This window comes from Notolepis coatsorum (assembly GCF_963971535.1).
Source record: "Notolepis coatsorum genome assembly, chromosome: 6".
Classification (NCBI taxonomy): domain Eukaryota; kingdom Metazoa; phylum Chordata; class Actinopteri; order Aulopiformes; family Paralepididae; genus Notolepis; species Notolepis coatsorum.
In genome coordinates, this window is record NC_140170.1 from 178,200,746 (window position 1) to 178,215,543 (window position 14,798).

General features: G+C 45.2%; 1 protein-coding gene across 1 annotated transcript in view; it reads left to right on the top strand.

The window, feature by feature from the left end:
• Positions 1–229: 229 nt before the first annotated feature.
• The window catches only part of LOC311229781 (E3 ubiquitin-protein ligase TRIM11-like), a gene marked incomplete at both ends in the record, with an annotated part of 30,210 nt that continues 15,641 nt past the window's right edge, over positions 230–14,798 (top strand). Inside the window, 2 exons of the mRNA XM_084315855.1 lie at positions 230–475; positions 734–1,615. Coding sequence (XP_084171981.1) covers positions 230–475; positions 734–1,615 — 1,128 coding nt within the window. The remainder of the gene's footprint in view (positions 476–733; positions 1,616–14,798) is intronic.

A 14,798-nucleotide genomic window follows, 5' to 3' on the forward strand; every position in this document is an offset into this window, starting at 1 on the left:
GAACATTTGTGATGTCACAGTATGATGTCATAATATAACATTCTAGAACATTTGTGTACAGTATATATTCAACAATTCCATTGTGCATCTTGAAACTGGCTCTTTGTAGAATAAAATGGCGCAGCAAGGAGTTGATCTGTACCAGTGTTGTTGGGACCAGTGCTGCTGTTCTCTCTGTCTGGATGTACTGAAGGATCCGGTAACTATTCCCTGTGGACACAGCTACTGTATGGGCTGTATTAAAGACTGCTGGGATCACGATGATCAGAAGGGGATCTACACATGTCCCCAGTGCAGGGAGACTTTTAATCCGAGGCCTGTTGTGAAGAAAAGACACATGCTGGCTGAAGTGATAGAACAACTAATGAAGACGGGACTCCAAGATGCTCCTCCTGATCACTGTTATGCTGGACCTGGAGATGTGGTCTGTGATTTCTGCACTGGGAGAAAGCGGAAAGCCATCGAGTCCTGCCTGGTATGTCTGACCTCTTTCTGTGAAACTCACCTCCAGCCTCATTATACTGTAGCTCCGTTAAAGAAACACAAGCTGGTCAAAGCCTCCACACGGCTTCAGGAGAAGTTGGAGAAGACCTGTTCTCGTCAGCAGAAAGTCCAGGAGAGAGAGAAGCGACTCAAAGAGGCCCAACAGGCTGTTGATTCTCTCAATCGCTCTGCTGATAAAGCAGTGGAGGACAGTGAGAGAATCTTTACTGAGCTGATACGCTCCTTGGAGACGAGGCGCTTTGAGCTGAAGAAGGTCATCAGAGCCCAACAGAGGACCACAGTGACTCAGGCTGAAGAACTGCAGAAGAGACTGGAGCAGGAGATAGCGGACCTGAGGAGGAGAGACACTGAGCTGGAGCAGCTCTCACACACAGAGGACCACATCCACTTTCTACAGAGTCACCCTCCCCTCTCCAGTCCCAGTGAGTCTACAGACTTACCCAGCATCAGTGTCCTTCCTCTCCTGTACTTTGCAGATGTGACTGAGGTCGTGTCTGAGCTGAGAGACAAACTACAGGACGTTCTGAAAGAGCAGTGGCCCAGAATCTCAACAACAGTGAATGCAGTTATTAATGTTTTACTGCCACCAGAGCCCAAGACCAGAGCTGACTTCTTACAATATTCCTCTCAGATCACACTGGACCCAAACACAGCAAACAGACATCTGTCTTTGTCTGAGGGGAACAGAAAAGCAACATGTGTGCAGCAAAAGCAGTCATATCCTAAACACCCAGAAAGATTTATTGAATGGTTTCAGGTTCTGGGTAGAGAAGGTCTGACTGGACGCTGTTACTGGGAGGTGGAGTGGAGTGACAGGGTTTCTGTAGCAGCCTCCTACAAAGACATTAGTAGAATAGGCACCTTGGTGACCTTGGAGGACTGTGGATTTGGATTCAATTCCAAATCCTGGGCTTTAGATTGCAGACCAGGTAATTACAGCTTCAGACACAATAACAAGAGGATCACAGTACCGGGCCCCTGGTCCTCCAGAATAGGAGTGTACCTGGATCACAGGGCAGGTACTCTGTCCTTCTACAGCGTCTCTGACACAATGACCCTCCTGCACAGAGTCAACACCACATTCACTCAGCCTCTCTATCCTGGACTTAGGGTATATTGGATTGGTGGGTCGGCTGCTGAGTTTTGTGAGCTGAAGTAGAGATCAGTGACATTCACAGCTCCTCTACCCAGGGTTTTGGATTTAAATTGATCTTGAAGATGCTGAGTTGTGAAAGATGAGGTAATTAGGAGTTATATTCACTCAGTCACTCTATCATTGTCCTGAGGGACACAGTTTATAGCCTACCGGGGTAAAGTTAGTTTGATTGGATATTTGCATATTCACATATTTGATTCCCATCTTCAATACCTCTGTTCCTTTTGCATGTGGGGAAGTCAAAATCTTTATTTTCATACTCTGGGTAGGTTGGACAAGAATATGCAACCATTGTATTTGTATTTGATCACCTTTGGTTATTTTGGTCATTACTGTGGGATTTGGGTCTGTCTCTTCGCTTAGCAAGAATGACCATTCATTGAATATTGTGCATTTTGTCTTTTGTTCTTTTATTCTTACTAAATAAACGTGGACATCTAAACCCAGAAGGACCCGTGTGGATATTTGATATTTGATAGATCCTACTGTCTCTAGAAGCTCATACTGGCTGCATATCTTTTCTAGTGTCTATCTAGAAGCTCATTGGTTTGTAAATGTACTAGATTTTCTAGAGATTTTTAGTTTTGAATGTATGTTTTGTAATCTGTATATTGGCCTGGTGAATGATGTGTTGTTATCATTGTATTAATTGTGATACTGCACACGATAACCATTAAATATAAGGATGTTGAATGCATGGTGTTGTGGTTTAAGCCCTATAGTCATTTTGAAGGTTACGTTACACTGAAAAACAAAATCTTTTCATATTCTCTTTTTTATATTTTTACAAAATATTGATGTACCTTGCTCAAAGAAGTTATTGTCTCAAATGTTTTTTTTTATTAACCATTTATTATAGATTCAGCAAGTCTTCTTTTAAACAACAACAACAACAACAACATATACAAATAATTAAAACATAAAGAAGAAAAGAAAGAAACAGTCAAAAGAATAAACAGCAGGCAGCTGTCTTAAGCCTGTGTGAACTCTGGCTTTTCTCTCATGTGGTTCATAAATGGACTCAGAACTGAGTCTCGGAGCTCCTCCCACCTGCACACTTCAGCACCGTTTTCAACTCTAAGTCATTTTCATTTAACGCTATTGGATTTTGTGGAATAATATAATGATTCCCCAACTGTCCCCCCCCCCCCTCCTCCCAACAACATTCCAGGTCTCTTTACCACACACACAGACACATGCATGCACATTACCACACACACAGACACACACACACGCACACATTACCACACACACAGACACACGCATGCATACATACACACACACACAAACAGATACATACACACACATTTGAATACTTTCGTTTATTTGGTTCCACAAATTATATTACATAAACAGGGAATCAAATATATCGGGGCCAAGCAGCACTGAACACTTAAGGGACACATAGCACCTCCTTCTCCACGCGGCTAAGCTGCCAATAATAACTGAGACAGAGCAATATTTGGCAATTTGTTTGGCTTTTCTCTTTGACATTGCAGCAATTCTCAGACCGGTCATGGTGCATTTATATACATGGCCAAGACTTCCGAATATAAGTACACTATATCTACACCTGTACCCAAAGCTGGTTATCACATTGAGCAGTGGTTGGTATTTTATATACTTGTCCCGGAAAGCCTGGTCCATGTACAGGTCAAAGGCACAGCCTACTTCTATGATTAGCACCTCCTTGTGGCTGGTGTCAACAAAAACAACATCAGGTGTATTTGAGATGTTAGCAAAGACATCATTGGTAAAACCAAACCATTCTGGTAGCACTCTAGTATGCTTGTACATTGCTGCACTAGATGGTGAGATGTTTTGTACCACATCAGACACAATGTCCACAATACGGTCATGACGAGCTATGTACAGGTGTTTGTTTGTATGCATTACATCCATTTGTTGTGCTATAAGTGGTTCAAGAATAAATCGCAAATTACTTTGGCTATGCAATCGACAGGCGTTTTATGCTAAACTAATCCAGGATCTGCAGTACCTGTAAACCTGTAGAACGCAGCGGCCAGCCTGATCTCAAACCTACCAAAGTCAGCCCATGTCACCCCACTTCTCAGGAACCTGCACTGGCTCCCCATTGCCGCACGAATCCGCTTCAAGGCCCTTGACCTAGCATATCGTGCAGCAAAGGGAACAGCTCCCGCCTACCTCCGGTCAATGGACTCTAACTACACACCCTCAAGACCCCTACGCTCTGCATCTTCTGGCCATCTCAGACCCACTCCTATCCGAGCTCCGGGAGGGTCATCAAAGAGAAGTCGCCTATTCTCGGTCCTTGCCCCACAATGGTGGAACGAACTTCCCACCACAGTTAGGACAGCCGAAACCTGACCAATCTTTCGCCGTCGACTAAAGACGCACTTCTTCAATCATTATCTGAATTGAAAAAAAATACAAATTAAAATCACTGCCTCATCTTCTCAAGCTGATTGATGATTTTGGCAATCTATCAGGATTTAGGATAAACTGGCCAAATTCGGCCTTCATTCCACTTAATGTCATTGCGAAGGCTACCTTCCTTCCAGAAAATATATCAATGGTAGAACACTTTAGATGTCTTGGAGTTGAAATATTCCCTACTATATACCAAACGGTGAAGTATAATTATACAAGAATCCAAGACAGGATCACAAATGACTTTGACAGGTGGTCAAAACTTAAAAACTCAGTACAGGCCTGAGTATCAATAGTTAAGATGGATGTTTTACCTAGGATCAACTTCTTTCCCGCTGGTTACTGGAAAAGATTACACTCCGCCGCATATACATTTATTTGGAACAACAAACCTCCATGAATAAAAAGATCTACCGCACAGAGAAACAAAGCCGACGGAGGTTTAGCATTTCCAGACTTCTACCACTATTTTAAAGCATACTCTTTAAGACCACTGATCACCTGGTTTGATTCTCAAGCATCTGTATCCTGGAGAACATTAGAAGAAAACATAGTGGCTCCACATAGACTGCAGGATATAGTATACATCAAAATACCAATTAAGCAATGCGACTTGGAATTTGGCCCTCTTATTACACATGTGATCCGCACATGGCGTGACACACAGACATTTTTTACTAACCAACATAAATGGCATAGCAATTCTCCCCTATTTAATAACAATGCACTCCTTATTGCACAACGACCTATCAGATATCCCAAATGGGAAAAGCAGGGCATACATACATTGGGAGATATCTTCAACGAACGGGGTTTCTGTAGCTATCAAGATATACATAACAAATTTAACCTCACCAGATCCACTTATTATTTCTATATGCAGTTATTAGCAACTTTGAAGGCTCATGGAGTCCCATTAAAGATACCACTTGAGCACCACAGATATCACAAATTCTTTTATGAAAGGGAGACGTCGAGAGGCTTCGTCTCTGACTTTTATCATCACTTACTTACGTCTTCGTATGGAATTCTTCCCCTAGACTCAGTTTGGAGGAAGGATATACCAGACTTGGAAGTAGATTTTGATTGGCCTGAAGTCTGGGCAAACGTTCGACTGTCATCACGCAACCCGGATCATCAACAGATTAATCTTAATTTTATTCATAGGACTTACCTGACTCCTATACGATTGAACCGAATGGGGCTTAAACAAGACTCTCTATGCTCCTTGTGTCTAAAAGGTGATATCGGTACATTTATGCATATGTATTGGGAATGCCCTCCTGTTAAGATATTCTGGGAAGAAGTAATCATGCAATTATCAGAATTTTTATCTCTGACCATACCTGTACTCCCTTCGGTACTGTTGCTGAATACCGCACGAATCCTAGGTGTTAATGAAGCCAGCATAGCAATATGTCAGAGGTGGTGGAGAAGATAAAGCATAGCATATGAAATTGTAATCCTTGGTTATAAACGAAATAATGGATGGATTGTCCAAGGGGGGTCCTGAGGGGGGGGGGGGAGAGCGAGCAAGAGCATAATGTATGTATTGTATTGTAAGTATTAGGTATATATCTTGTAACCTACATTTATATTGATTCAAATAATGGACTACATAGTCCTGTGATTTACTGTGGATATGTACTGTTAATGTTTGTATGTCTAGTTTGTCTGTCATGTCAAAAATTTAAAATTTAAAAAGATTTGTTCAAAAAAAAAAAAAAGTAAAAAAAAAAAAAAATCTAACCCTAACTAACCTTACTGTCATGCACTTGTCCTAATATACTAACCTACACTATAGCACTCAACACTTTGATGAACATTGTTACTCAGCTGATAAGAGTTGTACCCTTCCTGCTGTCTTGTTGTACAAAACAGACACAAACAAGCAGAGACGATGTGGAATCAGAGTATAACCCAAATGTCGGGTGTATTTAATGAGAAAAGAAGTAACAGAATCTAGTCACTAGAGTCAGTCCAGGGAGTGAGCGGGTACAGGGTAGTCAGACGGGCGGGGGGGGGGGGGGGGGGGGTCGTAGCCAGGAGCGGGTATTCAGACAGTCCGGGGAGTGAGCGGGTACGGGGTAGTCAGACGAGCGAGGCTGTCGTAGCCAGGAGCGGGTATTCAGACAGTCCGGGGAGTGAGCGGGTACGGGGTAGTCAGACGAGCGAGGCTGTCGTAGCCAGGAGCGGGTATTCAGACAGTCCGGGGAGTGAGCGGGTACGGGGTAGTCAGACGGGCGAGGGTGTCGTCGTAGCCAGGAGCGGGTATTCAGACAGTCCGGGGAGTGAGCGGGTACGGGGTAGTCAGACGAGCGAGGCTGTCGTAGCCAGGAGCGGGTATTCAGACAGTCCGGGGAGTGAGCGGGTACGGGGTAGTCAGACGGGCGGGGGGGGTCGTAGCCAGGAGCGGGTATTCATACGGTCCGGGGATGTTCACGGAGAGAGTGGTCAGGCAGGCAGAGGTCATTCACGGGAATCCAAGATGAGGGAACAGGGAGTGGAGTTAAAAACGACCAGCCAGGCAGATCTTTTACCAGCCAAAAATTATAAATAGCTTTTTAGTATATCGCCATGTGTTATTGTCGTATATTTCTAAATGAAAACATGAACATAGCAACTGAAATATACAAGGTAATGATTAGATAGAGAAGTTGATTTGATAGAAAGGGTGACTTGAACACCATGTGAGTTATTTCTGTGGCCCTAGGCTAAAAGAGGGTAGAGCATTCGACTCTCCCATCACCCCAGACCAGATGGCTGACCTATAATTACTGGGCCCTCCAGGAGATAGTAAAATAAGGCAGGAAGGACTCTAGCTAAAAAAGAGGAACAAAAGCTTACTCAAGAATAACCCATTTGCCCCCACCAGACGGAACCTATTTGATAATAACAGACAGAAGGAAGGAGATTGTCGTAAATTAAATTGATCAAAATGACCCGTATAAACATTACAGGAGGGATCAAAATCATCTAGCGGTTTCTGGAAAAGGCCATAGGAGAATTCAGTCAAAGGCTAACAGTGCAACCCTTCACCCTTCACCTAGCAGCTATAGGAAAAAGCCCAGAGTACCATAAAAATAAGAACAGATCAAATGGCAAACAGATGAAACCTCTTTCCCCACACAACAAAGTGGGAAGGAAGGCCCAATACTTAACTTCAAGTCAGAAAATTACGGCCTGAAGGCCAGCACCAGAGTTCTGTTTACTTTAGCTAAGCAGTCCAAACAGACCATTCTGGGATACCCACTGTTAGGTTGAGTGGGTACTATATTTCCATCTGTATGAGGGTCGCATTCAGGGACACTTGGGTAAATCATTCTAAAAGGAAACTAGTTCACATCCCCTCTGTAAGGTCACCTTGTAACGCTGTTTCGCAAGACCCAAATCACTTAGAGGGGAGTCCTTCTAGCCAATAGGAAAGCAGGCTCTCTGGGGTGACGGCACGGGATGGCAAGGGCGGGGGGGATTCTCTCTTCTCTTATAAAACCTGCAGGTTGAATGATGGAGGGAAGACAGAGACACGGAGACACCGAGACGCAGAGAGACATGCAGAGAGAACTGAGAAGCAGAGACGGAGAATCCACCCCACCAGAGTTCGAGAACAGAGCCGAGAAGAAACCTTCGAGACGAGCTGATTAGAAATAGAAATAATTGATTGCTGTAAACCTGATTGATTAAGCTGTTGGATATTCCAATAAAGCAACGGTCAGACCGTTTTCACCCGCAGCGCTGGCTCCGATTCCAAATCTTTTATAAGACAATTGAACAAACGTGTGAGTACAATTAGCAGAGATACAGTAGCGATCCACTATACGATCCTGAGACTTTAGCAAATAGAATCATTGAAAAGACACGTTAATCTGGAGCCGTTTTCCTGGGCTGAAAAATCCAATTCTACCATCCTTCGAAGATCAAGATCTCTCGGTAGCAGAGCAACGACGTCTTCAACATACAAGATCTCTCAGTAGCAGAGCAACGACGTCTTCAACGACATCTGGCTGTTTACACTCTACGGACATCCAACGCGCCAGCGGAGAGTAACGGTAAGTTGCAGCAGGGGAGATGGATTTAAAAGGGTGGAATTTGGACAGCTGTGAATCGAGGGTTGAAACGGAGCGGCTAATAGCATCAAAACGGCCGAGATTTGATTCCAATTCTCACAAGATTGGACTGGTATCGGCCGTTGTGATATGAGTTAAGCGCTTGAAGAGGGAGGAGGGGACGCGGTCAGTTGAAATGGACGCAATCATGAATGAAAGGGCGAAGTGTTTATGAACGGGGAACAGGCTGGGGACTATACAGTTGGTTGAGAGAATGGTTGTGATAACACTGCGGTTCATTCATTTGAACTACGTCCACTCAAGGGCGGGTGAATGAATGAGACGGGGTGATTATTAAAAAGGACCGTCCCCTCAGTTAACATGATGTGGTCCCTGGGAAAGAGAGGAATAGACTGGATTGTGTTCGTTCAGACCGCGTCAACCAAGAGATTGTTGCTTTATACCAGACTGTCATTCGCGGCTTTACTCTTAGAATCGGCGCGTATGACAGACGAGTTTAGAAAGACGTTTCATGCAGATCTGTTGTATCGTGGCCCAACGTAATCTGCTTAAAAATTCGCCTTTGGTACGAATTTTGGGGAGGTATTTGGTTGATTGGGGGTGAGACAGGTTAGCTCCCCGACAGCGCTAAATATGAAGATTAAGAGGATGGGAAGAGGAATGACGTTGGGGTAGTAACTCTTGGAATAGTGCACTTGTGGGGTAACTGCGCTTATGTTAGAATTAAAGAAAGGCACTTAGAAGCGTTTGGGGTTAGTATATAAAGCACTGTTTAGTAGCGAGGCTAATGAGGACCTGTGTAGAAATGTATAACTATATGGATTAGGGATGTAAATTGACATATGTATTAATTCAGTGTGTAATGCCGGCGTAACATTGGCGTCGCGGGTTGCTACGGCGGGGACCGTGCTAAAAGGTTGCCGTTTGGAACCCGAGGGCTAATGTTAGGTGCTACATGCTGTACGAGGCTGCCCAGGGCTAAAGATTATTATGATACTGGATGGGAGTATGTGTGTGACTGTGGCGTTGTGTGAAATGGGCGAGGTAGGAAATGCGTTTAGGACGAATGTGCACAAATGAATGGTATGCTTATGAATGGGACATTGTTTTGCTAAGTATATGTGTTTGGATGGGTGAATGTTAAGAGCTCTGAGTGAATGCCAATGTATTTTTTGTATTGTTGTATAAACACTGGTGGCCAAGGCGGCAGCGGAGAAACCGCAACCCTGTCCGGGGGAAGAGGCGTTTATTTAGCTGCCGGCGTTAGCTGAGGGCAACGGGACTAACGTGTGGACGCTGTGTTGCGTTGTCGAGTGAATTGAATGAATGGCAAGTGTGATGGAACCTAGATGATGTGTAATGTTGTTTGAAATTTTTCAGAACGGTGGTGTTGAGGTCTAAAAGTAATGTAGTAGCGATCAAAAGAAACGGAGTGTTTGGAGCTGATGACGTCACTGGGAGCGTCTAAGCTTGGGGAGCGTTGGATGTAAAATACTGTGTATTTCGGTCAGGCGGGGCCAAACGGGCGAGCATACTAGGGTAAAGATAATGATATATGTTCTGTGAACGGGGGCTAAATAGGATTAAAGTTATGTTACGGGGTATAGCAGGGGTTGTGTAAACGTCGCGATGTGTTGTGCCGCTCGGATCAACAGGATAATGGGCCGTTTAGGAGAAGTGATGTTGGATGCTAAGCTAAGCTAATAGGAGCTAGCAGTACTGAGCTAACGAAGCTAAGATGCTAAGCTACCTGTGCTAACAATGTAGCATGATTGAACTCTCGGGGAATATCGCGTGTTGCTACTCTTGGTGGCTGGCGCGGGACCTTAGAGAGGCGGAGGACAGGGAACTTCCGGTGTAGGGGGTTCTGGGAGTTGTGGTTTTGTGGTTGAGGTGGAACGTCAAGTTGACGTCTTGGTGTGGTGTTACGTGATGACGCACTTGCGGGGGAGGGCGTGGGCGCCTCCTGCAGGACGTTGTGAGTACTGTAGTGCGTTGGTGGTGATGGGCAAACGTTCCAGCGGAGGGCAGTGTTGCCTTTTTGATTGTTGCACCACTCCACACATGTGAACGGGGAGCAATAGAGAACAGTTGTGGTTATTATAGGTTTTAAGGCGCGACCATCTGTGGGAATTTGTGAGTTCTTTTTATCAGTTTTTTCCAGTTGTTGATGATGAATGTATATACTTGTCTTGTAATCAATCTGTATTTGTTATGGGCCAAGTGTAATGGCGCTAGTGGGATAATATGAGATAGATGTGTGGGTTTGTTTTGTGGCTTTTCTAGGGGTTATTCGAATTATAGGCTGCTGATGTGAATGACGGGTTGAGACATGTGGACGGTATGTGTCTGTCTGCGCATGCGCGCCACGGTCGGTCGGCGCGAGGAGGAGGGACTATGGGCTTTTGATGAGGCAGTGGACAGTGAAGGGCTATGGGGGGCGATGTTGGTCAGGAATGGTTGAAGTGAAAGCAGCGGCGTTGTGTGATGGGATTTGCGTGGACCCCCCCCCCCCTTTTTTTTCCCTCTGTCTCTTCCTCCCTCATTCACACTCTCCCCTTCCTCCTTCCCTCCCTCCCTCCCTGTCTCTCTCTCTCCCTCCTTCCCTCCCTCCCTCCCTCCCTCCCTCCCTCCCTCCCCCCCCCCCCGCCCCCCTCCGCTCCATCCCTGTCTCCCAGCTTGACTTTGTGAGATGACGGGTGCGCAAAGGGAGTTTTGTTCAGGATGGGTTGCCTTTATGGTGGGCTTGGAGTATTGGTTGTATTAATATAGTGTTACTTGCTAGATTAGGATTACATAAGGATAAATAGAATATTCATGGTCATTTTGGAGCCCTCCCCCCCTCCCTCTATGTCTCTCTTCCCTCTATGACTCTCTCTCCCTCTATCTCTTTCTCCCTCCTTTATCTCTAGTTACTGTTGGGCGGCCAGGGTTGATTCAGGTTGTGGTGCCCCGGCAGTAGGATTTGAAGTATAGTGTTATGTATTAGGAGCTCCATGCGGACTCTTTTAGTCTGATTAAAGTTAAAGTTGGCAGCAGATGATGGTGATAGTGTTTGAAGTCCTGTGGGTTAACTGGACCAGGCGATACGGGGTAGTCTGCTGTTTAAGTATAGACGGTTTTGGTAATAGTTAATGTTGCATTGTGAGCCCCCCCCCCCCCCCTTTCCTCCCCTCAGTCCCTGGATCCCTGTATCCCTCCCTCCTTTTTCTCTTCCCTCCGCCCCCCCTCTGGCTCTCCTTGTATTTCTCCCTGTGGTTCACCATCCCTGGTTTTGCGGCATGTTGTGGGTTATTGGGTTGTAGGTTTATTTGAACTGCGTTGTTATTGTGTATGTGAAGTAGGTACCGGATGGGCGCTGGCCTGTCTGGGTGCAGGTGATGGTAGGTTGAGTTGTGATATTCCTTGGTAGGAAGCTTGGGGTGTTTCCGTTCGGGTTCGAAACTGAAGGGAGGACGCTTTGGGCTGTGAGTTGACGGTTCTTTGTGTATTCAAGGGTCTGAAGGATATTGCGGTGGTATAGTACGGGTGTCCATGAATTTATTAACATGGCCAGCTGTGCTATGTGACGGTCAGGGTTTTAGTGATCTAAGTTGCTAAAAGTTTATTGTTTTCCCTGATTGGTAGTTGGAAGCAGGGACAACACTAATGGTTTGATTAGTGTTGTGAGGGGGCAGTGGTTGTGTGTACGGATGTAAGTGTGTGTGTGGGGATGAATGAAATTGATGTTGTATGAGGAGTGTGAAGCAAAAGCGAATAATACATTTAGTCGATACGCTAAACGGTCATTTAAAGTATGAAATCAGATCAAAAAGAAATTGGAACAGATGGCTAACCAGGTTTACAAAGGTTATTAGGCAATTGATAGGCGTGGGACTAATGATTATGTTTCCCAGAAAATCAGGTGAAGAGAACACACAGGGGATTGGAAACCTTCAGTGTTCCTGTTGGAGGAAACGGACAAACACAAGATAAGCTGTATCGTTATTTTTCAAACAAATCGCACCGTGTCTCTCTAAATATTTTAGTATAGTGTTGCCCGACATTTCCAATGCATAACGAATAGTGGAAATAACAGGGAAATGCCACTGTATTAAGTCTGGATGTTTTTGCTTTCTTTCTGCACAGGTGCTCGGCTGGACAGGAGCTCTAACGATTTCCATAACCATCTAGGGAAACGGCTGTAATGAGCCTTGGTATAAGTATGAATGATAAGCCAGTTGTCAATCCTTGTCTGCACAGTAAAATTTGACAGTGTGAGTGTTTTAACTCAAGTAAGTAGAGATAGTGAAAGACGGAGAAACTTGTTTTTTCAAACAGTGATTGCAGGAGTGTTTGAAAGTGGAGTGAATGACAGTAACATAGGAAGTTCACCTTAGTGGAACATTGATAGGAACAACTGAAGCGTTAGATGCAATAACAACAACAACAATAACGACAATAATATGGAAAAGGGCCTTAGTGATCAGGCCATTGGGGGGAGAAGGCCGAGAGCCTCTGCAGACATTTCCCAGATAGACTTTACCAGTGATGATAATCTGATTGATTGGAATAGGATGGACTTCTCTCATGTGACCAGTACGACAGAAGGACTTGAAATGTTGACTTTGGTTCCAATACAGGGGAGTGAACCAGTGACAATGGTGTTACTCCAACCAGAACCGATCCATGCTGGAGTGTCCATTGCAGGCGACTGCAGGTTAACCAAGGGGCAGAAAAAGAGACTGAGGAGACAGCAGTCCCACGAAATCCACTCTGGCCGGATGGCTGGAACTGAGACCGACAGCAGGTATGGAATAATACACGAACAGTTTCTACAGCCCACCCGTTTCCCATGTCCACCCTGCCCTCAGCACCAAAGCCAAGATGAGAGGCGGGGCCCAGCGATGGGAAGTCAAACCGCCAGTGCTGAGATGGGGGAAGAGGCAGCATCCTATGGACAACAGAGAGCGTTTGTGACAGCGTTCGAACAACACGAGGCAGTTCATCGAGATCTGATGAAGACACAGCTGGAGATCGGTCAGGCCGCACATGAGACGCAGAGACTGGAGCAGGAATGGGCGAGAAAGTATGTACTGCTAGATAATACAGCGATTGGGGTCTTGCTTCGGGCGTCGGAATTAGCCGCACACGTGACTCAGAGACTGGAATGAGAACTGGCGAGAAAGACTGCACTACTAGGTAGTACAGCAATGGAGATCATGCTTCGGGCGTCTGACCTAGGCCGCCGTGATCAAAGAGTGCCCTGTGCTCCGTTGCCCGGACAGGGAACTGGGCCGCGACAGGGTGAGCAGAACCGCAGGAGGGGTGAGTTTCCAGGCCCCTCCCAACAAGAGGAGGCCCGAGGAGAGGCAGCAGAAAAGGACAGGTATGCCCCTCTCTCCTCCAGGCAACAGGACATGTGACCAGAGGACAGGAGAGGGGTTGACCTGGCAAGGACTGTGGGATGCCAGCCGAGAGACTGCGGGAGTCGTGGTAAACTGGAACCCCTGGGATGGCCGGCGTCGGCTGAGTGCTGGTATTGTGGGGAGGTTGGCCATTTCGCTCGGTCATGTGACAAAGGGTAGCGGGCTCAGAAAAAATCCAGTAGAAAGCGAGAGTCCATCAGAGAACAGAGTTGCTGGAAATGTGGAGAGTTGGGACATTTTCAGAGGGGGTGTCTGCATAGGTCATAGGTTGAATAAGAGCGAAGCGGAAATGCACAAACAAAGCCTTTGGAGTGCTCGAGTAAATAGAGTTATTGATAAATTAAAATGGAAAATGAGACTGATTAGAATAAGGATAGAGACGCAGATACATAGATAAGGTTTGATTGGGTGTGCAAGTTACTAAAATGGTTTGGAAGACTAACCAGGGAAAGTTGGGGCTGTAGATGAGATGGGGTAACTGGAAATCGCATGGGCTAATCGTACTAACAAAATGGAGGGGGTTAAACAGGAACAATGGAACATTTAATATTGGACAGAGTTAAAAACAAAGGACTATTTATAGTGGTGATTACATACTTGATCAAAGGGTGGTCAAGTTGACTTAAAAAAAAAAAAAAAAAAAAAAAACAATATTATTACTTCATTACTTATTTTATTTCTTTTTGGATTTTTAATTTTGCTGTCTTAGTTTTTGCGGGGGTATTTATGCCTCTAGATGATAGTTAAATTCTGTTGGATGGGTGTGTAGCATGCAGGCGCTCAAAAAAATTTTTTTGTTTATTTGCAATTTTGTTTTTGTTTGATACTCTATTTTTTTTATAGGAACTGGCTGGCTGGGGGGGGATCTCTCGCCGGTCAGGGATAGCAGGTGGTGGTGACACAGCGAGACTGGTAGGAGGTCTGATATAATGAGCTGGAAACTGAGGATGGACGGGAGCTGGTTCATGGTTTGTTTTCCGCTCATTAAGAGTCCAGATGTAGAATCTGGGAGGTTGTGTCACATTTTGGGTTATGGTAAGTGTTGGGGAAACATATTTCTCTGTCTATAGGTAAAGCTCTGTAGGTTTTTGGTCGAAATTGGCCGGAATAGTGTTCATGTAGAGTGCAGACATGTGAATTTGATGATTGACTTATGGGGGACTCTGCACCGGCTTGTTGAAGGCTGGCGGAGTGTGTGTGATGTGTGTTTAAAGGGGCTGTGGTTTGTTGCCATGCACAATAGGTTCTGTT